General features: G+C 39.0%; 1 protein-coding gene across 1 annotated transcript in view; it reads left to right on the forward strand.

Moving 5' to 3' along the window:
- The window catches only part of SYN2 (synapsin II), a 759,797-nt gene that overhangs the window by 383,960 nt on the left and 351,973 nt on the right, over positions 1-23,864 (forward strand). Inside the window, exons 2-3 of the mRNA XM_053721097.1 lie at positions 7,369-7,426; positions 10,183-10,274. Of these exons, the coding sequence (XP_053577072.1) occupies positions 7,369-7,426; positions 10,183-10,274 (150 nt within the window). The remainder of the gene's footprint in view (positions 1-7,368; positions 7,427-10,182; positions 10,275-23,864) is intronic.

Here is a 23,864-nt window from a genome sequence, read left to right on the forward strand (position 1 = left end):
TGGTCAGCTGACGTGACTTCGAAGTCTAAATTACTCAACATTCCTTTCAAGGGGCAGACCTTATTCGGGCCTGGTTTGAAGGAAATTATTGCTGACATTACTGGAGGTAAGGGTCACACCCTTCCTCAGGACAGGGCCAAAGCAAAGGCCAAACAGTCTAATTTTCGTGCCTCTTGAAATTTCAAGGCAGGAGCAGCATCAACTTCCTCCGCTTCAAAACAAGAGGGAACTTTTGCTCAATCTAAGCAGGCCTGGAAACCTAACCAGTCCTGGAACAAAGGCAAGCAGGCCAGAAAGCCTGCTGCTGCCTCTAAGACAGCATGAAGGAACGGCCCCCTATCCGGCGACGGATCTAGTAGGGGGCAGACTTTCTCTCTTCGCCCAGGCGTGGGCAAGAGATGTTCGGGATCCCTGGGCGTTGGAGATCATATCTCAGGGATATCTTCTGGACTTCAAAGCTTCTCCTCCACAAGGGAGATTTCATCTTTCAAGGCTATCTGCAAATCAGATAAAGAAAGAGGCATTCCTACGCTGTGTGCAAGACCTCCTAGTTATGGGAGTAATCCATCCAGTTCCGCGGACGGAACAAGGACAGGGTTTTTATTCAAATCTGTTTGTGGTTCCCAAAAAAGAGGGAACCTTCAGACCAATTTTGGATCTAAAGATCTTCAACAAATTCCTCAGAGTTCCATCTTTCAAAATGGAAACTATTCGGACCATCCTACCCATGATCCAAGAAGGTCAGTACATGACCACAGTGGACTTAAAGGATGCCTACCTTCACATACCGATTCACAAAGATCATCATCGGTTTCTAAGGTTTGCCTTTCTAGACAGGCATTACCAATTTGTAGCTCTTCCCTTCTGGTTGGCTACAGCCCCGAGAATCTTTACAAAGGTTCTGGGCTCACTTCTGGCGGTTCTAAGACCGCGAGGCATAGCGGTGGCTCCGTATCTAGACGACATCCTGATACAGGCGTCAAGCTTTCAAGTTGCCAAGTCTCATACAGAGATAGTTCTGGCATTTCTGAGGTCGCACGGGTGGAAAGTGAACGAGGAAAAGAGTTCTCTATCCCCACTCACAAGAGTCTCCTTCTTAGGGACTCTTATAGATTCTGTAGAAATGAAAATTTACCTGACGGAGTCCAGGTTATCCAAACTTCTAAATGCTTGCCGTGTTCTTCACTCCATTCCGCGCCCTTCGGTAGCTCAGTGTATGGAGGTAATCGGCTTAATGGTAGCGGCAATGGACATAGTGCCATTTGCGCGCCTTCATCTCAGACCGCTGCAATTATGCATGCTGAGTCAGTGGAATGGGGATTACACAGATTTGTCCCCTCTGCTAAATCTGGATTAAGAGACCAGAGATTCTCTTCTCTGGTGGTTGTCTTGGGTACACCTGTCCAAGGGTATGACCTTTCGCAGGCCAGATTGGACAATTGTAACAACAGATGCCAGCCTTCTAGGTTGGGGTGCAGTCTGGAATTCTCTGAAGGCACAGGGATCGTGGACTCAGGAGGAGAAACTCCTTCCAATAAATATTCTGGAGTTAAGAGCGATATTCAATGCTCTACTGGCTTGGCCTCAGTTAGCAACACTGAGGTTCATCAGATTTCAGTTGGACAACATCACGACTGTGGCTTACATCAACCATCAAGGGGGAACCAGGAGTTCCCTAGCGATGTTAGAAGTCTCAAAAATAATTCGCAGGGCAGAGTACCACTCTTGCCACCTGTCAGCAATCCATATCCCAGGCGTGGAGAACTGGGAGGCAGATTTTCTAAGTTGTCAGACTTTCCATCCGGGGAGTGGGAACTCCATCCGGAGGTGTTTGCTCAGTTGATTCATCGTTGGGGCAAACCAGAGTTGGATCTCATGGCGTCTCGCCAGAATGCCAAGCTTCCTTGTTACGGATCCAGGTCCAGGGACCCAGAAGCGACGCTGATAGATGCTCTAGCAGCGCCTTGGTTCTTCAACTTGGCTTTTGTGTTTCCACCGTTTCCTCTGCTCCCTCGACTGATTGCCAAAATCAAACAGGAGAGAGCATCAGTGATTCTGATAGCACCTGCATGGCCACGCAGGACTTGGTATGCAGACCTAGTGGACATGTCATCCTTTCCACCATGGACTCTGCCTCTAAGACAGGACCTTCTGATACAAGGTCCTTTCAATCATCCAAATCTAATTTCTCTGAGACTGACTGCATGGAGATTGAACGCTTGATTCTATCAAAGCGTGGCTTCTCCGAGTCAGTCATTGATACTTTAATACAGGCACAAAAGCCTGTTACCAGGAAAATCTGAAGAAGATATGGAGTAAATATCTTTATTGGTGTGAATCCAAGAATTACTCATGGAGTAAGGTTAGGATTCCTAGAATATTGTCTTTTCTCCAAGAGGGCTTGGACAAAGGATTATCAGCTAGTTCCTTAAAGGGACAGATTTCTGTTCTGTCTATTCTTTTGCACAAGCGTCTGGCAGAGGTTCCAGACGTCCAGGCATTTTGCCAGGCTTTGGTTAGAATTAAGCCTGTGTTTAAACCTGTTGCTCCCCCGTGGACCTTAAACTTGGTTCTTAAAGTTCTTCAAGGAGTTGAGTTTGAACCCCTTCATTCCATTGATATTAAACTTTTATCTTGGAAAGTTCTGTTTTTGATGGCTATTTCCTCGGCTCGGAGAGTCTCTGAGCTATCTGCCTTACAATGTGGTTCTCCTTATCTGATTTTTCATGCAGATAAGGTAGTCCTGCGTACCAAACCTGGGTTTTTACCTAAGGTGGTTTCTAACAAGAATATCAATCAAGAGATTGTTGTTTCATCATTGTGTCCTAATCCTTCTTCAAAGAAGGAACGTCTTTTACATAATCTGGACGTAGTCCGTGCCTTGAAGTTTTACTTACAAGCTACTAAAGATTTTCGTCAAACATCTACCCTGTTTGTCGTTTACTCTGGACAGAGGAGAGGTCAAAAAGCTTCGGCAACCTCTCTTTCCTTTTGGCTTCGGAGCATAATACACCTAGCCTTTGAGACTGCTGGACAGCAGCCCCCTGAAAGGATTACAGCTCATTCCACTAGAGCTGTGGCTTCCACCTGGGCCTTTAAAAATGAGGCCTCTGTTGAACAGATTTGCAAGGCCGCGACTTGGTCTTCGCTTCACACTTTTTCCAAATTTTCCAAATTTGATACTTTTGCTTCTTCGGAGGCTGTTTTTGGGAGAAAGGTTCTTCAGGCAGTGGTTCCTTCCGCTTAATCCTGCCTTGTCCCTCCCATCATCCGTGTACTTTAGCTTTGGTATTGGTATCCCACAAGTAATGGATGATCCGTGGACTGGATACACTTAACAAGAGAAAACATAATTTATGCTTACCTGATAAATTTATTTCTCTTGTAGTGTATCCAGTCCACGGCCCGCCCTGTCCTTTTAAGGCAGGTCTAAATTTTAATTAAACTACAGTCACCACTGCACCCTATGGTTTCTCCTTTCTCTGTTTGTTTTCGGTCGAATGACTGGATATGACAGTTAGGGGAGGAGCTATATAGCAGCTCTGCTGTGGGTGATCCTCTTGCAACTTCCTGTTGGGAAGGAGAATATCCCATAAGTAATGGATGATCCGTGGACTGGATACACTACAAGAGAAATAAATTTATCAGGTAAGCATAAATTATTTTTTTTTTATTTACACTTCAGTCACCTCTGAACCTTGTAGTTTCTCCTTTTCCTTCCTGTACCTTCGGTCGAATGACTGGGGGGTGGAGCTAAGGGAGGAGCTATATAGACAGCTCTGCTGTAGTGCTCTTTTCCACTTCCTGTTAGCAGGAGGAAAATATCCCACAAAGGATGAATCCGTGGACTCGTCTTACCATAGATGAAATCAATTTATCAGGTAAGCATAAATTTAGTTTTTTAATAATTTTTATTAAACAGTGTTATTATGATTATTTAAAAATGTATTTTTGAATTTGTTTTTCTAACTTTTTAGTCGAACGTAACAGTTAAAACCAGAGATATCAACGTTGCGCTGTCAGGATGCGTGTTAAATTCAAATGCGCTCAAGCAAATTTGTTTACTTTCAACTAGTAATATGTGTGCTACTTCCCTTTGCAAAGAGCCCCATGCCCTTGTGGAACAACTGGGAATGTGCAATGTCTAACTTGCTAGGTAAAGGCAAACTTGACTTGTCTTTTCCAAGCAAAGGGAGCATAAAAAAGCATTAGTACGGTCTATTGCTGCTTGACACTCCCACAGATTTTTAGGCTTCTTTTTTCACCAAGATAACCATATCAAGTACAGCTGCTGCCAAAGGAGGTACAGACTTTTTCAACTCAAGGAGTCTATTCTCCTCAAACCATTATGCGTTTTTTTTTACAGCCACAAATGTGCATTGAAGGGACTGAACATTCTAAATGTATCTTTTACAAGACAAAATTATTACGGTCAAAGAAACTATTGAAGGTTGATGATTTTTTTTTTGGCAAAATAAAGAATCATCAAAGTTATAAAAAAAAAAAATTAAAAAAAATACTGAAACTAGTTCATAATATAATCAGCTTCCTGTGCAAAGTTTAGAGAGTCCAAGAATTATCTAACATTTGCCAATGTTTGTATTTAGTCAAACTGAAATTGCATTGATTTACCTTTTATAACGGTAGACTTTGTTTAAATCATTTATTTTGAAAGATGCAGTAATTGTATATTTAAATTTGAATACAGTTATAATAAATTATTTTTTTTGTCTTGGAATAAATCCATTTCAGCATATCAAAAATAAATTTAAACTGAATTTTGGCAACTATACAATTATTCCATGTACAGACTTCTAGCTGGATCTGCATTTATTGATGGCATTGTGCCTAAGCTTAGACCAAACTAGTTTTCAGAATATGTACGAAGCCTTCGTCTCATTTGCATTCAAATGGAATAATTTACATACAGCTGTGTCCAATTTACACAGACAAGGTTATTTGGAATCTTATGTCCTTGCAAAACTGTTGATTTTCTACGTTACTTAGGGTCACAGCTATATTCTGCATGGTGTTTTAGATATTAGTTACAGCAGGTGATAATTTTACATTTATTACTTTTTATTTTTTTAAAGATTCTAAAAAAAAAAAAAAACTTTTGTAGCACTGTTTAAAGCAAAATAGAATGAAAATTAAAAACTGCAAGAATATAATTTATTTGATTTGAAGCCAAAACGTTTTGCATAACAGGCTCCTGTCCATCAGAATTTCCCTGCAAAAACATGACACACAGGTGATTATTGGCTTTGTTTTCAAAACATTTTAATACTTTAGAACAGTCACAATTTGTATTATTTTAATTAGTAAATAGCATAACCGCAAAATCTAAATAAAAAAAAAACAAATATAAAGCTATAAATAAACAAATATCAAGGGGATTTTAACAAAAAGTTTCAGAGCTATTTGTAAAAGCAAACAATTTGCAAAAACAATGTCACCCAATTAATTCAATAGTGAGCACAGCTGACAAATATTTAAAATGCTGTTTTCTATTTAACCATTACATGTGAATAATTAATTTTATATAATTTCTAGTAATTTGATAATTAACACGTTTAAATGTCCAAACAACATGGCAGTATGATTACAGGTGTCATTGTTTAACTGTTATTTGAGCAGTATTTTTTATTTATTATACAAAAATATAATTATGTTAATTATAATATAAACTGAGCATGCTCAAAAACATTTTTTTTAAATGCAGACACATGTAATATACATTTAATAATTTATTTTTAGGCTGTGTAGCAATATATTACAATATAATACATTTTAGGTCCTGTGTATAGATAGATCAGGCATAATATAAATATTTAGTCTAGAAGTATAATGTGATATTTAGTACTCCTGGTTTCAGTTCATTTAAAGGATACTGAAGGAGCACAATTACTTAGGTTGCATAGAATATGGACATCAAGGAGAGAACCCTCAAAACATCTGTGGTACCCATATATTGCCTTTGCCTGTTAAAGAGACATAACAAATTAAACTTTTATATTTCAGATAGCACATGATTTGTTTACACCTTAACGATGGCCGACGTACCGGGTCGTTCACATGTCCTTTTATCCGGCCTTGTTTATAGTGTAGTTTTTGCTAATGTCAGCAAGACTGTGCTATATCTACATGCCTCCGGAAGTGAGGCATGGAGTACTAGCTTAGCTTCACCGCTGACGGCAAATCTGTGCTAGTAAAGTTCTTAACGACCATGCAACGTACAGGATATGTTGGTCGTTAAGGGATTAAGAGACTTTTCAATTTTCTTCTGTTATTAAATTGACTTTATTCTCTGAGTATCCTTTGTTGAAAAGCATACTTATGTAGGCTCAGGAGCAGTAATGCACTCCTGAAAGCTAGCTGGTGATTGATGGTGATACCTATGCACCTCTTGGCTCACCTGATGTGTTTATCTTCGAGCTGTTTTTAACTCTTTGTGGGGGAATTGTATGTTTTCTTAACTTAGAGGTATCTACTAATAAGTATGGAAATTCTGCATATATTTTGTTTGTTGCTTTTACCTTTTGTGATGTTAATTAAAGGGACACTAAACCCAATTTTTTTCCTTCATGATTCAGATAGAGCATGCAATTTTAAGCAACTTTCTAATTTACTCGTATTATCATATTTCTCTGTTCTCTTGCTATCGTTATATAAAAATCAGGAATGTGATTATAGGAGCCGGCCAATTTTTGGTTGAGAACCTGGGTTATGCTTGCTTATTGGTGGGTAAATGTAAGCCTCCAATAAGCAAGCACTATCCATGGTGCTGAACCTAAAATGGGCTGGCTGCTAAGATTTACATTCCTGCTTTTAACATAAAGATAGCAAGAGAACGAAGACAAATTGGTAATAGGAGTAAATTAGAAAGTTGCTTAAAATTGCATACTCTATCTGAATCATGAAAGAAAAAAAAAATTGGGTTTAGTGTCCCTTTAATTAACATCACAAAAGGTAAAAGCAACAAACAAAATATATGCAGAATTTCCATACTTTATTAGTAGATACCTCTAACTAAGAAAGAAAAAAAATTGCGTTCAGTGTCCCTTTAAGTGCTCACTAGATGGATACTTACTTTAAAGACTCTAACATATTAATTTTCTGAAATGTTACCAGAAAATGAGATACATTCTCTTTGTCTTAATGCTATGGAATTCTTTCATATATAATGTTATCTTATGCTTTTTTTTCTTTCTGTAACTTTTGAATTTTGTAAAAAATAAAAAAAAGTATGGGAAATCTTTTTGATGACCTATAATGTGGTTCAATCTCAATTTTCAGCATTTCATCACATTGTTTTATTTTGTCCACATTGAATTTGCTAAGTTTAACAATCTCATTTTCATGTTCTAGGTCAAAATGTTTTCGTGGAAAGAAGGTGCACGGGGAATATGAAATAAAAATTGAACAGGTGGGTTAATAAATTAACTGTATGCTGAGCTAATGCCCTAAACTGTAGATCTTGCACCGAGTATGGCTTATACCCTCTACCATTATGATGAACTCACCTCAGAGTCCTTTGAGAAAAAAAAGTCATAAATATGAGACATTATTGCTGCTTCTGTGTTTTTATTGCTGATTTTCCTAAGGTTCAGTTAAATGTAGATAACGTGGTGAAATTTCCAAGTATGCAGGATTTTGATTTGAAATAAATGATCATTTAAAATCTGTCATAGTAGTTTTATTCTTTGAGTTTTGCTGTATAATTATTTATGTGAATTTAGGCTAAGCATGACCAGTATATTTTTCCAAAAAATACCGGAGCACTAAGCATGTTTGGTTAAAGTTTAGCGGTTGTATAACATAATCGCCTCTTGTTATCACTCCACAGACTAGCAAGGCTCCCAGATAGGAAACCTGTCCGCCTGTCAGTTGCACTAGTAAAATATTGTGATGAATGAGTCGTGTGACCATGTGAGTCATGTGACTACAGCTTCTTAACTGGCAGTAAGCAGGCTCACACAAACAAACCTGTACCAGAAGGGCTGCAAAGCAAATTTAATAAGCAAATGCTTAGTAAATGGAGTCAAAATGGCTAAAACATGAACTCAAGTAGATCAGTGGAGTCCCCCAGGGATCAGTACTGGGCCTTGTTCTTTTTAATATTTTTATTAATGACTTGGAGCAAGGATTAAATAGTAACATCTCTATTTTTGCAGATGATACAAAGTTGAGTAAGGTCATTAGGTCAGGGCTGGATTAAATTACTTTGCAAGTGGATCTTCAAAAATTGGAAGAATGTAAGGTTCTACATTTTTGTAAGAAAAAATAAGCAGGCAACCTATTATTTAAATGGGACTAGACTTAGCAAAACAGAAGAGGAAAGGGATTTGGTCATACCTACAGATAACAAGCTAAAGATGTGTGCACAATGCAGTGGCTTCTAAGATTAATAAGATACTAGCATGTATTTAAAGAGGCATTGATGCAAAGGATGAAAGCATAATTCTGTCACTATATAAATCTCTGGTAAGACGTCGCCTTGAGTATGGAGTGCAGTTCTGGGGACCAATCTCAAAAAAATACATTACAGAGTTAGAAAAAGTTCAGAGAATGGCCACAAAGCTAATAAGGGTAATGGAGAATTTAAGCTATGAGGAGAGGTTAGCCAAGCTGGGTCTGTTTCTCTTGAAGAAAGGCGCTATAGAGGTGATATGATTACTTTATATAAATTTATTAAAAAAAAGCCCATATACAGAGTTAGAAGATCACTGTTTTTTCCATGGAAATCGTTTGTGACAAGAGGTTACAATTTAAGGCTGGGAGAAAGAAGTTTTATTTTCCAGCAACTTATTTTTTTTTTCACTGTAAGAGCAATCAAATTGTGGAACTCATTACCTAAGGAGGTAGTAAATGCCAATACCATAGATACATTTAAAATGGTTTAGATACATTTCTGGCTAGAAACAGAATTCAGGGATATGATTGCTTGTGTCAAATGGGTCACCTTTTAATGGGATTAAATGATGTTAAATTTGAGCTTTTATTGTAAATCAGGTAGGATCTGTATAGGTTGAACTTGATGGACTCCTATCTTCTTTCAACCTTATCTACTATTTTACTATGTAAAGGGACATGGAATCTATAATTTTTCTTTGTGATTCAAATAGAACATATAGTTCTGAACACTTTACAATTCACTTATATTGATAATAGGAGTTAATTAGAAAGTACTTAAAATTGCTGCTCTATCTGAATCATGAAAGAAAAAAATTTGGGTTTAGTATCACTTTAATTCTTTTGGACTCCTTTGTTGAAAAAGCAACAATGTACCACTAGGAGCTATCTGAACACATTAGGTGTTAACTCCTAGTAGCACATTTCAGCTCCCAAACCTTCCTATGTGTGCTTTTCAACAAAGGATACCAAGATTTTAAAGCAAATTTGATAACAGAAATAAATTGGAAAGTAGTTTAATATTGCATTCTGGGTCTGAATGATTAAAGTTAAATTTTTACTTTACTGTTCCTTTCATTTTTTTAACTTGAACATGTCCCATGATAGAATGAAGATCTATTTTTTTTAATAATAACAGGAATACATTACAGATATATCTTATAAAAAAAACATTTAAAATGTTAAAGGGACAGTCTACTTATTGTTTATTTTTTAAGATAGGTAATTCCTTTATTATCCATCCCCCATTTTTCTATAACCAACACGGTTATATTAATAAACTGTTTACCTCTGTGATTACCTTGACCCTAAGCCTTTGCAGACTGCCCCCTTATTTCAGTGCTTTTGACAGACTTGCATTTTAGCCAATAAGGGCTGACTCATAAATAACTCCACGGGAGCAAGCACAATGTTATCTATATGGCACACACAAACTAGTACGGTCTAGCTGTGAAAAACTGTCAAAATTCACTGAGATTAGAGGCGGCCTTCAAGGGCTTAGAAATTAGCATATGAGCCTACCTAGGTTTAGCTTTCAACAAAGAACACCAAGAGAACAAAACAAAACTAATGATAAAAGTAAATTAGAAAGTGGTTTAAAATTGCATGCCCTATCTGAATCATGAAAGTTTAACTTTGACTAAACTGTTCCTTTAATTTTGACTCTACTGTCCCTTTAACTATTACATGTGTGCAAATAATGTAATGCAACATTGCTGCTTTCATTTATTTGGCTTGCCAGATTACAAATGAAATTGTGTTTTTATTTAGGCTGAATTTTCGGAAATTAACCTTGTAGCTCACGCTGATGGTACATTTGCTGTAGATCTGCAAACCTTCAGAAACGGAGCACAAGTAGTCAGGTAAGAAAGACAAACCTAAAGCTTTCTTTATTTATGAACATGTTTGATTTGTGATTTGTTTTAGACTACTTTGAAGAATATTACCCTGTTTAAATTGATAGTAAATTTTGCAGATTTGTTTATTATATTTTAAAAGAATGATGTTTGAAATATAATTATTCTTTTTTATACTTTTCAATGCTTATAAATATTTAAATTGTATTATTATCTTAGACTTTCTTTTTATTCTGCTGCCTGTCCCCCTCGTTGTATTTTTTTCTCTATTGTCATCCAGGGACTGATATTCAAAACCTTGTTGCTCAGGTGAGATATTCTAAGATGTCAGCATGATGTCAGTGAGGCCCAGTGACATATTTAGGTTTTGTGCTGCCCTAGGCACTCAAAATTCTGCAGCGTTGATAAGGGCTTTGTAGGTCAGAGTGAGAATTTTGCAACGGGAAAGGTGACTTAGCCTGGCAGAAGCAATAAGTATGGATCAAAGGGAGAGAGGAAGGTCAGTTAGCAGGCTATTGCAGAAGTGAAGTCGGAAAATTATAAGGGAGTGGATTAGTTGCTTTGTGGTGTCAATACTCAGAAACGGATGAATTTTGGAAATATTGCATAGGTGGTTGTGGCAGGATGAAGAGAGGGATTGGATGTGGGGGGTGAAGGACAGATTGGAGTCGAGTGTAATACGAGGCAGCAGACTTGGGGTGATGGGGAGATAGTGATGATAAGGATCTCAGTTGTGAACGTTAATCTTTAGGTGGTGAGAGGCCATCAAGGAAGAAATGCCAGATAAGCAGTCACTGTTGTGAGAAAGGACTGAGGGAGAGAGGGCAGGGATGGAGAGGTAGATCTGGGTGTCTTTGGTATAGAGCTGTTGATATGTTTACCCAGTTAAGAGGACCCAGGACAAAGACTTGAGGTACTCTAACTGAAAGAGCCATTGAAGAGGAGGATGTGACAGAAAATTACACAGAAAGTGGCCTGTTAGAGAGATAAGAGTCAAGCCAAGAAAGAGCAGTGTCACAGAGACAAAGAGACCTGAGAGTCTGTAAGAGGAGGGGGTGTTCAGCGGTGTAAAAGGCAGCTGAAAGGTCAAGCAAGATAAGTATAGAGTCAGTTAAATAAGTGTATTGTGAATTTTGAGCAAACTTTACTTGCATACAGCTGGCAAGATAATTAAATGAGACTTGGGAGAGCTTTAGACATACCCTGGTAACTCCCCTGTTTAGCCCAAGGAACTCCACTGTTCAGCCCTGGGAAAACCTCTGTCCCTCCGACTTTCAGAAGCTGTGTTTTATTTTACTATAGAAAAAATACAAAATGCAATATAAATTGTAAAAGATACACAGAAATATACAACATACGATCCTACTTTTTTAAAGTAACACAGAATTGTTCAAAACATAATCAGAATTTGTAAAATCACTGCTAGAGCTAATCCTAAATGTGTTAAAATATAAAATAGAAAGTGCAAAGCTTAAATGAAATAATAAAGCACAAAGTATAAGCGAAACAACACTCCCATAGCATGCAGTGATATATTCCAATGGGCTTGTCTCTGTTTTACATACAGAAATTCAGAGAACAACCCTTAGAAAAGTGTAGAAAATGTGCCTGTCTTAAATCTTGCGAGAGATCTTGCAGTGCTGGTGGGTTCCACCGTTTTTCTTTTAGCATTCAGTGAGTACAGTCCCTTAAAGTCTGCACTATAAATTCTCTCCAAGCAGTAGAGTCTTTTATCATCAGGGCTTTAGTCTTCCGTTCTCTTTGTCTGGTCTGGTCTGTTCATTACTCCAAATTCTCAAATTAACTCAAATCAAATTAGAAACAATGGATCAAAATTAATTCCAGAATCAATATAAAATCCAGATTTACATAATTTGCTAATTTTGATATAAAGGTTATTTTGATCTGGCGTTTTATATGGGATCTGTACAAACTCACCAAAATAATTCTCTATTGTTTTTTCCTACTATTATATAAATTAACCACTTTCAAGCTTGATATTTTTGAACCATTAGCTCAGTTTTTCCTCAGATAAAGCTACAAGCTCGTAATCACATGAGCTCTGTCTCCATGTGATATTTCATGAAAAGAGCATTGTTGACTTTTATTGTTGTTTTGCCTAAAAATTCTTGTCTTGTCGTAATGGAAAATGCTATATTTTCATATTTTAACTCTTTCAGTGCACATGTTGACCCAATGCATATTACTGTTTTTGGTGACACCTGTACCACAGGCAGATAATAGTTGGTGTATAGTGGAAGGCATTCCTAGGCCTTAATTGGAGAGAGGCTAATGTCACCAGTCAGGCAGTGAAGGGAGCTGGATGGGGGAATCATTTGTCTTTCATCATATGGAAAGCCACAAGCCCCCCTCCCAGAAAAGTAAAAAGCACAACACATGGCTGCGAATCTGCAGGGGGTGGTATTGCACCAACAGTTCACAAGAACTGCTGGTGCAATGATACATGCTGACAGTGTATGCTGTCGAAATTTATCGATGTGCAGCGGACATGATTCGCTATAGCGAATCATGTCTGTCCGCACCATGTTAAATTGACCTCATGGAGTTATTTATGGGGGGGGGGATGTATGTCTAGAGACCCACTATAGAGTTTATTTTATAGTGGACTAGTGCCTATGTTAAATAAATATATGATTGTTGCCTGTAATACCAGGTGATCATTGTGCTAACAATAATCACCTGAAAAAAGTGCTTTTATTTCTTCACTTGCACAAAGGGGCTCCTTTAGTTTGTATTATAACCCCCCAAAAGCCTCTATGGGTTTCTCTTTCAAATTTTGCTGTCATTGATGACAGTTTAGTAACATGATCTCTGCAGCAACAGTGCTCATCAGGTAGATTACGAGTTGTACGTTCGTCTTTTAACACTGAAAAAATAGCTGTACCGCAAGTCTTTTAGCCTGTAACGCAACGTCAGTCCCGCACTCGTAAAAATTAAGTTTTTTCATGGGACTTACATAGCGCTGCTGTTACGCGTTTTACGGGGAGGCTAAAAAGCTTGCGTTACACCCTGTAATAACACGTTCCGTACCGCCACATGAGAGCAGTAGTTATGAGTTTTACGCAACAAAACTGTTACATAAAACTCATAACTAAAGTGTTACAAAGTACACTAAACAACCATAAACTACCTATTAACCCCACTATATTAAAGTTATTAACCCCTAATCTGCTGCTCCCGACATCACCACCACTAATAACATTTATTAACCCCTATTCCGCCGCTCCCCGACCTCGTCACCACTATAATACAGTTATTAACCCCTAAACTGCCGCCCTCCCACATCACAAACAATATTTAAATATTATTAACCCCTATTCTGCGTCCGCCCACATCACCCCACCATACTAAAGTTATTAATCCCTATTCCGCCGCTACCTGCCACCGTCGCCACTATAATAAACCTATTAACCCCTAAACCGCAAACCCCCCCAAAGAAATATACTAAATTAAACTATTAACCCCTAAACCGAAAGCCCCACACATCGCAATAAAATGATTTAAACTAGTAACCCCAAAACCTAACGCCCCCCTAACTTTATATTAAAATTACAATTTTCCTATCTTAAATTAAATTAAAATTTACCTGTCAAATAAAAAAAATAAGTTTAAACTAACAATTAAACTAATATACGCCTAGATTTAGAGTTCTGCGGCCAAAGGGGTGCGTTAGCTACGCGTGTTTTTTTCCCCCCTCACCTTTTAAACAACGCTGGTATTTAGAGTTCTCTGAAGGGCTGCGTTAGGCTCCAAAAAGGGAGCGTACAGGCATATTTACCGCCACTGCAACTTTCAATACCAGCGGTGCTTACGGACGCTGCCAGCTTCAAAAACGTGCTCGTGCATGATTCCCCCATAGGAAACAATGGGGCCGTTTGAGCTGAAAAAAAATCTAACACCTGCAAAAAAGCAGCGTTCAGCTCCTATCGCAGCCCCATTGTTTCCTATGGGGAAACACTTCCTAAGTCTGCACCTAACACCCTAACATGTACCCCGAGTCTAAACACCCCTAGCCTTACACTTATTAAACCCTAATCTGCCGCCCCCGCTATTGCTGACCCCTGCATATTATTTTTAACCCCTAATCTGCCGCTCCGTACACCGCCGCAACCTACGTTATCCCTATGTACCCCTAATCTGCTGCCCCTAACACCACCGACCCCTATATTATATTTATTAACCCCTAATCTGCCGCCCCCAACGTCGCCGCCACCTACCTACAATTATTAACCCCTAATCTGCCGACCGGACCTCACTGCTACTCTAATAAATGTATTAACCCCTAAAGCTAAGTCTAACTCTAACCATAACACCCCCCTAAGTTAAATATAATTTTATTCTAACTAAATAAAATCACCATCTTGAAGCAGCCGATCGGAACAGCCAATAGAATGCGAGCTCAATCTGATTGGATCAGCCAATCCGATTGAACTTGAATCTGATTGGCTGATTCAATCAGCCAATCAGATTTTTCCTACCTTAATTCCGATTGGCTGATAGAATCCTATCAGCCAATCGGAATTCGAGGGACGCCATCTTGGATGACGTCATTTAAAGGAACCTTCATTCGTCGTTAGAAGAGGATGGATCCGCGTCGGCTGCTTCAAGATGGTCCCGCTCTGCGCCGGATGGAAGAAGATAGAAGATGCCGCTTGGATGAAGATGTTTGCCGGTCCGGATCTCCTCTTCTTGCCGGATAGGATGAAGACTTCAGAGCCTCTTCTGGACCTCTTCTTGCCGGATAGGAGGAAGACTTCGGACCCTCTTCTGGACGGATCGGTGATACCTGGCGTGGTGAAGACAAGGTAGGAAGATCTTCAGGGGCTTAGTGTTAGGTTTTTTAAGGGGGGTTTGGGTTAGATTAGGGGTATGTGGGTGGTGGGTTGTAATGTTGGGGGGGGTATTGTATGTTTATTTAAATGCAAAAGAGCTGTTTTCTTTGGGGCATGCCCCGCAAAAGGCCCTTTTAAGGGCTGGTAAGGTAAAAGAGCTGTTAAATTTTTATTTTAGAATAGGGTAGGGCATTTTTTTATTTTGGGGGGCTTTGTTATTTTTTTAGGGTGTAGTAGGTGTAATTAGTTTAAAATTCTTGTAATCTTTTTTTATTTTTTGTAATTTAGTGTTTGTTTTTTTTGTAATTTAGTGTTTTGTTTTTTTTGTAATTTAGTTTAGTGGATTTAATTGTAGATAATTGTAGATAGTTTATTTAATTAATTTATTGATAGGGTAGTGTTAGGTTTAATTGTAACTTAGGTTAGGATTTATTTTACAGGTAATTTTGTAATTATTTTAACTAGGTAACTATTAAATAGTTATTAACTATTTAATAGCTATTGTACTTGGTTAAAATAAATACAAAGTTGCCTGTAAAATAAATATAAATCCTAAAATAGCTACAATGTAATTATTATTTATATTGTAGCTATATTAGGGTTTATTTTACAGGTAAGTATTTAGATTTAAATAGGAATCATTTATTTAATAAGATTTATTTTATTTTGTTAGATTTAAATTATATTTAACTTAGGGGGGTGTTAGGGTTAGGGTTAGACTTAGCTTTAGGGGTTAATACATTTATTAGAGTAGCGGCGAGGTCCGGTTGGCAGATTCGGGGTTAATACTTGAAGTTAGGTGTCGGCGATGTTAGGGAGGGCAGATTAGGTTAGTTAATACTATTTATTATAGGGTTTGCGAGGCGGTAGTAAGGCGGATTAGGGGTTAATACATTTATTATAGTAGCGGTGAGGTCCGGTCGGCAGATTAGGGGTTAATAATTGTAGGTAGGTAGCGGCGATGTTGGGGGGGGGCAGATTATGGGGTAATAAATATTATGTAGGGGTCGGCGATGTTAGGGGCAGCAGATTAGGGGTACATAGGGATAATGTAGGTTGCGGCGGTGTGCGGTCGGCAGATTAGGGGTTAAAAAAATTTAATAGAGAGGCGACGATGTGGGGGGGCCTCGGTTTAGGGGTACATAGGTAGTTTATGGGTGTTAGTGTACTTTAGAGCACAGTAGTTAAGAGCTTTATGAACCGGCGTTAGCCCATAACGCTCTTAACTCCTGGCTTTTTTCTGTGGCTGGAGTCTTGTCGTTAGATTTCTAACGCTCACTTCAGCCAAGACTCTAAATACCGGCGTTAGAAAGATCCAATTGAAAAGATAGGATACGCAATTGACGTAAGGGGATCTGCGGTATGGAAAATTTGCGGCTGGAAAGTGAGCGCTAGATCCTTTCCTGACTGACTCTAAATACCAGCGGGCGGCTAAAACCAGCGTTAGGACCCCCTAACGCTGGTTTTGGCGGCTAACGCAGAACTCTAAATCTAGGCGATAATTATTAAACTAAAATTAAACTAACTACCAATTAAAGAAAACTAAAATACACATTAAAAAAATCCTAACACTGCTATAAAAATTACAAAGTATCTAATTACAAAAAATAAAAAATACTAAATTACAAAAAATAACGAACCCTAAATTACGAAACTATCAGAAAAAAAAGAATTACACCTAATGTAATAGCCCTATAAAAATAAATAAGCCCACCCAAAATAAAAAAAAAAAACCTAGCCTACAATAAACTACCAATAGCTGTTAAAAAGGGCCTTTTGTAGGGCATTGCCCTAAGTTAAACAGCTCTTTTACCTGTAAAAAAACCCACAAAGACCCCCCAACAGTAAAACCCACTACCCAACCAACCCCCCAAAATAATAAACCTAACTCTAACAAAAACCTAAGCTACCCATTGCCCTGAAAAGGGCATTTGTATGGGCATTGCCCTTAAAAGGGCATTCAGCACTTTTCCATTGCCCTTAAAAGGGCATTTACCTCTTTTAAGAATGCCACAATGTTACATGACGTGTATATATACGTAGATTCTGCATGTACATATATATATATATATATACATACATACATACACAGTGCACACACACACAATATATATATATATATATATATATATATATATATATACCGGTATATATAATTTTGAGGATAATATTGCTTTTTAAGTTGTTGTTAGTCTACAAACACATACCTCATCATGGTGAGGGAACTGCTTCCAAAATCCGACTTGAAGACTTCTTTAGTATCCCACTGGCAACCAGCAACTTGCCCTCTCTTGCTCTGCCTCTCAGCCAGGCCAGCTGAGCCAGATAATTACCCAGTAAGTACCGCAGACTTGCTTTGCTGACTGGTACTACCATACTAACTTTGACAATCTGGGTGACTGACACACACACACACTGATTTTCTCCGCTCAGCCTCTCACTCAAAAAGCATGTTCGCCGCTCAGGTCTCCTGAGTTGCTTACGTCACTTGTCACGTGTAATGTGCACGTGTATGTATGTCACTCACAGTCAGACTCAGTCAGATTACGCTGTAACGCCAGCACCTCACCGCACACCACCTCACCTGTCACCTCTGGCTGCCTGTTGCTGTCACACACATTTTACCATTATACCACTCAGCATATTGGATAAGGATAATGAAATATGAAGTTAACTAACTGTCCGCTGTCACTCATTGTCACTGTGATTATCCAAAAAAAAAAAAAAAGAAACCTAAAATACCGGACTGTCCGGTCTAATACCGGACACCTGGCAACCCTATCTGCTGGGACTGCTGGAAATAAAACAATATATATAATGTGTGAGTTACTCACTTGTGTTTAAATATACAAGGCTAGAATACAAGTGGAGCGCTAATTTATCGCTGGTGGCTGGTTAATGCTACCGCAAGTTCATGGTAGCAATTACCACTCTGAACATTAACCAGAGATCAGATCTCTGGTTAATTTTAAAAATGTGTCCTAATTACCCACATATTTAAGTGTAAGGTTGTTTTAAAAATTAAAAATAACTACACTAAGCAATTTTTCGGGGTTAAAGTGTGCAAGTTTTGAGATGTTAGGAAAAAAAACGGCACTAAAAAGTGCCTTTGCATTGCTGTCTAAGGGGACTGTTATCCCTGTAAATATATATGTCTATGCTTATATACATATATATTTATGTGTTCATATGTGTATATATAGTCATATACATATTTGTTTACATTTTGCTGCCCATCGCTGCACGACTTACCCCCTTCGCTGCGCTAGTTCTCATGCTGTTTCTGACTGCATGAGAACGAGGCTCCCGTTGGAGCCTATAAAAGCAAGCTCTCGTGAGCACAAAGCTTCCCTGCAATGCAAAAGCGAGCTTGCGTTCACCTTGCGCTCAACTTATAATATCGCGTAAACGATATTTTGCTCTCCACTTGTAATCTACCCCACAATAAGTAGCAGAAAATAGCTCAAATTAGGCTTAGCACATGGATGTGAAAAAGGCTTAGCAGGATCAAGGGGTTATTTATTTAGTACTGAGCCAATTTACTTCAGATATTCATAGTTTATGGTAATTCCCAATCCCAACTAAGTGCTAGATTACAAGTGGAGTGCTATTTAATGTGCGTGGAGCGCTGACACTGCCAGAAGTAAAGTTTTGCAGGCGCGGATTAGCACCCGTATTACAAGTTGAAAGTAAAAATGTTGCGTGCAAGCGAAACCCGATGTGCATTATCCAATGGACTTCAGATATCACAACCTTGTTAACTTCTCCCTATAGACTTCAAAGGAGCATGCTGTTAAAAAAAACTAAAACTAAGACTTATTGCTCGCACGCTAACGTGACACCATATTAAAACACAGTGGTATAGAGTTATTAATATTTCACATTGCAATGTTCTTCACATACAAGATTTTTAAAATGTATTTATTTATATATATATATATACATACAGTATCTAACAAAAGTGAGTACACCCCTCAAATTTTTTGTAAATATTTCATTATATCCTTGTATGTGACAACACTGAAGAAATGATCCTTTGCTACATTGTTAAGTAGTGAGTGTACAGCCTGTATAACAGTGTAAATTTGCTGTGCCCTCAAAATAACTCAACACACAGCCATTAATGTCTAAACCGTTGGCAACAAAAGTGAGTACACCCCTAAGTGGAAATGTCCAAGTTAGGTCTGGAGACATGCTTGGCCAGTCCATCACCTTTACCCTCAGCTTCTTTAGCAAGGCAGTGGTCATCTTGGAGGTGTGTTTGTGGTTGTTATCATGTTGGAATACTACCCTGTGGCCCAGTCTCTGAAGGGAGGAAATCATGCTCTGCTTAAGTATGTAACAGTACATGTTGGCATTCATGGTTCTCTCAATGAACTGTAGCTCCCCAGTACCGACAGCACTCATGCAGGCCCAGACCATGACACTCCCACCACCATGCTTGACTGTAGACAAGACACACTTGTCTTTGTACTCCTCACCTGGTTGCTCCCACACACGCTTGACACCATCTGAACCAAATAAGTTTATCTTGGTCTCATCGGACCACAACACATAGTTCCATTAATCCATGTCCTTAGTTTGCTTGTCTTCAGCAAATTGTTTGTGGGCTTTCTGGTGCATCATCTTTAGAAAAGGCTTCCTTCTGGGACGACAGCGAGGCCTGTTCTGTGTGGAACCTGTCCTGTGAAACCGCTGTATGGTCTTGCCCACTATGCTGCAGCTCAGTTTCAGGGTCTTGGCAATCTTCTTATAGCCTAGACCATCTTTATTTAGAGCAACAATTCTTTTTTTCAGAACTTGAACTTCCAGTGACCAGTATGAGAGAGTGTGAGAGAGCGATAACACCAAATTTAACACACCTGCTCCCCATTCACACCTGAGACCTTGTAACACTAACGAGTCACATGACACTGGGGAGAGAAAATGGCTTATTGGCCCAATTTGGACATTTCCACTTAGGAGTGTACTCACTTTTGTTGCCAACGGTTTTAGACATTAATGTCTGTGTGTTGAGTTATTTTGAGGGACAACAAATTTACTCTGTTATACAGGCTGTACAGGGAATCAAGGAGGAAGGAGAACAGCACACCAGTTTGTGGGGCACAAAATAAGATTTGCCAAATCTTTTCAATCCAAGTAATCATACATCCAAGCACTTCAGCCACCAGAAGAAATCTTTGTTTAAAAGACCTTTATTCTCATTTGGTTGGGTCCAAAAGTTTACAGGAACAACGTTTCGAACCTACAATAGGCTCTTAGTCATGTAGTTATATGTTCTATCACACTTCTATGAGGGGTTGACTCCTGTTCCCAAGTCTCCTTAGCTATGTCTAGCAATCCTCTGGGGTGTCTTCCATACAAAAGTTCAAAGGGCAAAAACCCAGTAAAAGCTTAAGGGACCTCTCTGATAGAAAACATTAAATAAGGCAAAAGGAAGTCCCAGTTTTTCCCATCTTTATCAATTACTTTTTTGTGCATAGCCTTTAGTGTTTTATTAAATCGTTCTACCAGTCCATCAGTTTGTGGGTGATATACTGATGTTTTCAGATGCTTTATATGAAGGAGATTACACAACTCCTTTGTAATTTTCTACATAAATGGAGTGCCTTGGTCTGTTAATATTTCTTTGGGAATCCCAACACGGCTGAACATTAACATTAACTCCTTAGCAATTGCTTTTTCTGAAGTAGTATTGGGTATTGCCTCAGGGTAACGTGTAGCCTAGTCTACTATTACCAATATATACTTTACAAGAGGACCCACAAAATACATGTTTAATACAGTGTGTCGATATGCCTGGGGTACTAACAGCTGTTTGACAGACTCCTTTTTCCCAACTCTGTACAATAAATCATTTTCCACTTTAAAGTATGGATAGGTGAGGGCTTTATCAGTATTTATGGGGGTACCATTTCTTATGGAAATATAGTTTCTAGCCACAGCTAAAGTTAGATCCTCCCATTGTGCAGCCCTAAAGTTACTTGGGCTAGCCTTTAGGTCAGTTATTTCTACATCAGGTTCAGATATATTAGATTGACCTGTATTATCCTGTTCAGTGTTACCTCCAACTAGGGTTTCCATAGGGGTTAAATGTTTCCCTCTAGCAGGAGTTATTTTGTCATCCCCCAATAAATCAGAAAAGGGAAAGTCACAAACAGCGCCCTCTACTGAATCCGGTGAATTTTCCTCAGCAGCATCCCATAGATTAAAAAAATGAGGAAAATCTCTGCCTATTATCATTTTATGGACTAATTTATCCACTAAACCAACTCTATGATTTATAGGGCCATTTTGTGTTTCAATAAGTACTTTAGCAGTTGGATACTTGTGTATGTCCCCATGGACACAAGCAATATCTAGGTTCTGGTAATTATCAATAGGAGTATTTCTCAACAGACCCCTGTCTATGAGCGTAACCATGCTACCAGAGTCTAGCAAAGCTTTAATTTCATTTCCCTCCACCCTTACAGTGCACCAAGGGTGGCCATTTAAACAATCATTTTTGGTAATTACATATACTGAACGAGAGTACAATGAACAATTGTCTCTTATATTGCCAACATTACATAGCAACATCATTCTCAGGGCAGTCCTTTGCAAAATATCCATACTCTTTACATTGAAAACATTTAATATTAGCATTAGACAACATCTTTAAGGCTATTGTGGACTCTTCCTGCCTCACAAAACTCTTGCCCCTTGCTGTAATGTCCTCGGGTTGTAAAAACCCATCTGCTCATCCTGATACCCCCTTTTCTCCGGAACAGTCTTACCCAATGTACTGGGACTCTGGATCCTCAAGGTTCTAGGTCTTTCCTAGTTGGGAATTTGTAGAAACTCTCCGGCAGTCAAATAGCATTCCACCAGGGCAACTAGACCATCAGCAGTTTTAGGTTCACTCTGACTGACCCACCGCCACAGGAAAACAGGCAATGCTTGCAGGAACGGGTCCATCACGAGCTGTTCCACAATGTGACTGAGTTGACCTCTGGCTGTAGCCATTTCCTGGCAAGATGTATCAAGTCAAACATTTGTGACCGCACGGCTTTGTCTTGACTGTAAGTCCAGGAGTGAAATCGCTGGACCCTCACTGTTGTCATTACTCCCAGGTGGGCCAAGATTTCTGTTTTTAGCTTTTTATAGTTACTGGCCCGCTCAGGCTCCAAATCATAATATGCCTTCTGATGTTTTCAACTCAGAAATGGAGCAAGGAGGCTTGCCCATTCAGACACAGGCCACCCTTCTCTTTCGGCTGTCCTTTCAAAAGCCATCAGGTAAGCCTCCACATCATCTGTAGCCACCATCTTTTACAAATAGTTACTCACTCTCAGAGTCTTAGAACTGTGTGGTATTTCTGCAGCACACCTGACCAGTCTTTCAGATAGGCCTCAAATCTCCTGCTGCATGGTACGTGTGATATTCTGTTGTTCCTCTCTTTGTGTTAATACCAGTTGTTGTAGTACTGCAATATTTTCTGGCTGGCTGGCTGGCTGGCTGGCTGGCAGTAGCTTGCTGCTGTGTGGCAGTGGCCTATTGCTTTGAGGCCGTAGCCTGTAGTAAAGCCTTTACAACTTCCTCCATTTTAAGTGTGGTATTGTTTCCTTAACAGACTATTAGTGTGCTCGCCCGCTGCCTCCACCATATGTGACTTGGGATCTTGGAAACACACAGTCCTCAAAGCTGGAAACACCACACAAGGTTGTAGCTTTATAAAATACAAAGAACAAAGTGCAGGCACTCCAAGGGGTAATACCAAAAAATAATTTATTGAGAAGACAAAAAATACAATTAAAACAGCAAATGCTGAGCGCTATAGCAAGCCAGAAAAAAGATGTCTATGAATAAGCACCACTAGATGGCGCAAAACGCGTCAGACTTCGTGCCTGTAGTCTGTCTGCCTTTTTTCGGGCTTGTTATAGCGCTCAGCATTTGCTGTTTTAATTGTATTTTTTGTCTTCTCAATAAATTCTTTTTTGGTATTACCCCTTGGAGTGTCTGCACTTTGTTCTTGCTATTGATACTTCCAGTGGCTTGATTCCTCCACCACCACTACGGCACTCTGTGTACACAGGAAGTATTTGGACTACCTTTTTGATGCTAGCGGGTTCACTTCCGCTGTGTGTGGAATCCGATCAGATGCTGCTTGGACGGCGTTTTCTTTCTCTCTATAAAATACAGTCTGTTTATTATCAGGTCTGGCAAAAACTAACAAGTCTGCACTAAGTAGCTTTTCACAAAAGTAATAATGCACAGACCTTTCAAACTTTGTTTGTCCTTTAGAGATAATTCCTCTCAGTCTCTCAGGACAGTGTTTGCAGTTCCCCTTAACTGCTGGCAAATCTACCTCTCAACCCCTGACTGGGGATTTTATTAGCACCTGCTGTCAATTACCACATGCAGGTGAGTAGCTAGCTGAGTCAGACAGAATTCCTGGACTGGACTTTTTGACATGATGTGCTACCTGCAAACTCCGGGGGGAGCAATGGCCCGCCCTACTCTCCAAATGCTCCACCCCAGGGACCCAGAAATAAATCACATATTTTCTATATGTGGTAAACAAACATAACAATTCTCCCTGGGGTTGTCAGACCATACCCCGCACTGCAGCACTTTTGAGGGAATATGGACACCTTCCATTACTATGCCTTGGGTTCTGTCACAATATATATATATATATATATATATGTATATATATATATATACAGTATATATCAATAAATTTTGTTGCACAGGAAATTAG

Source organism: Bombina bombina, chromosome 7, assembly GCF_027579735.1.
Source record: "Bombina bombina isolate aBomBom1 chromosome 7, aBomBom1.pri, whole genome shotgun sequence".
Taxonomy (NCBI): Eukaryota; Metazoa; Chordata; class Amphibia; order Anura; family Bombinatoridae; genus Bombina; species Bombina bombina.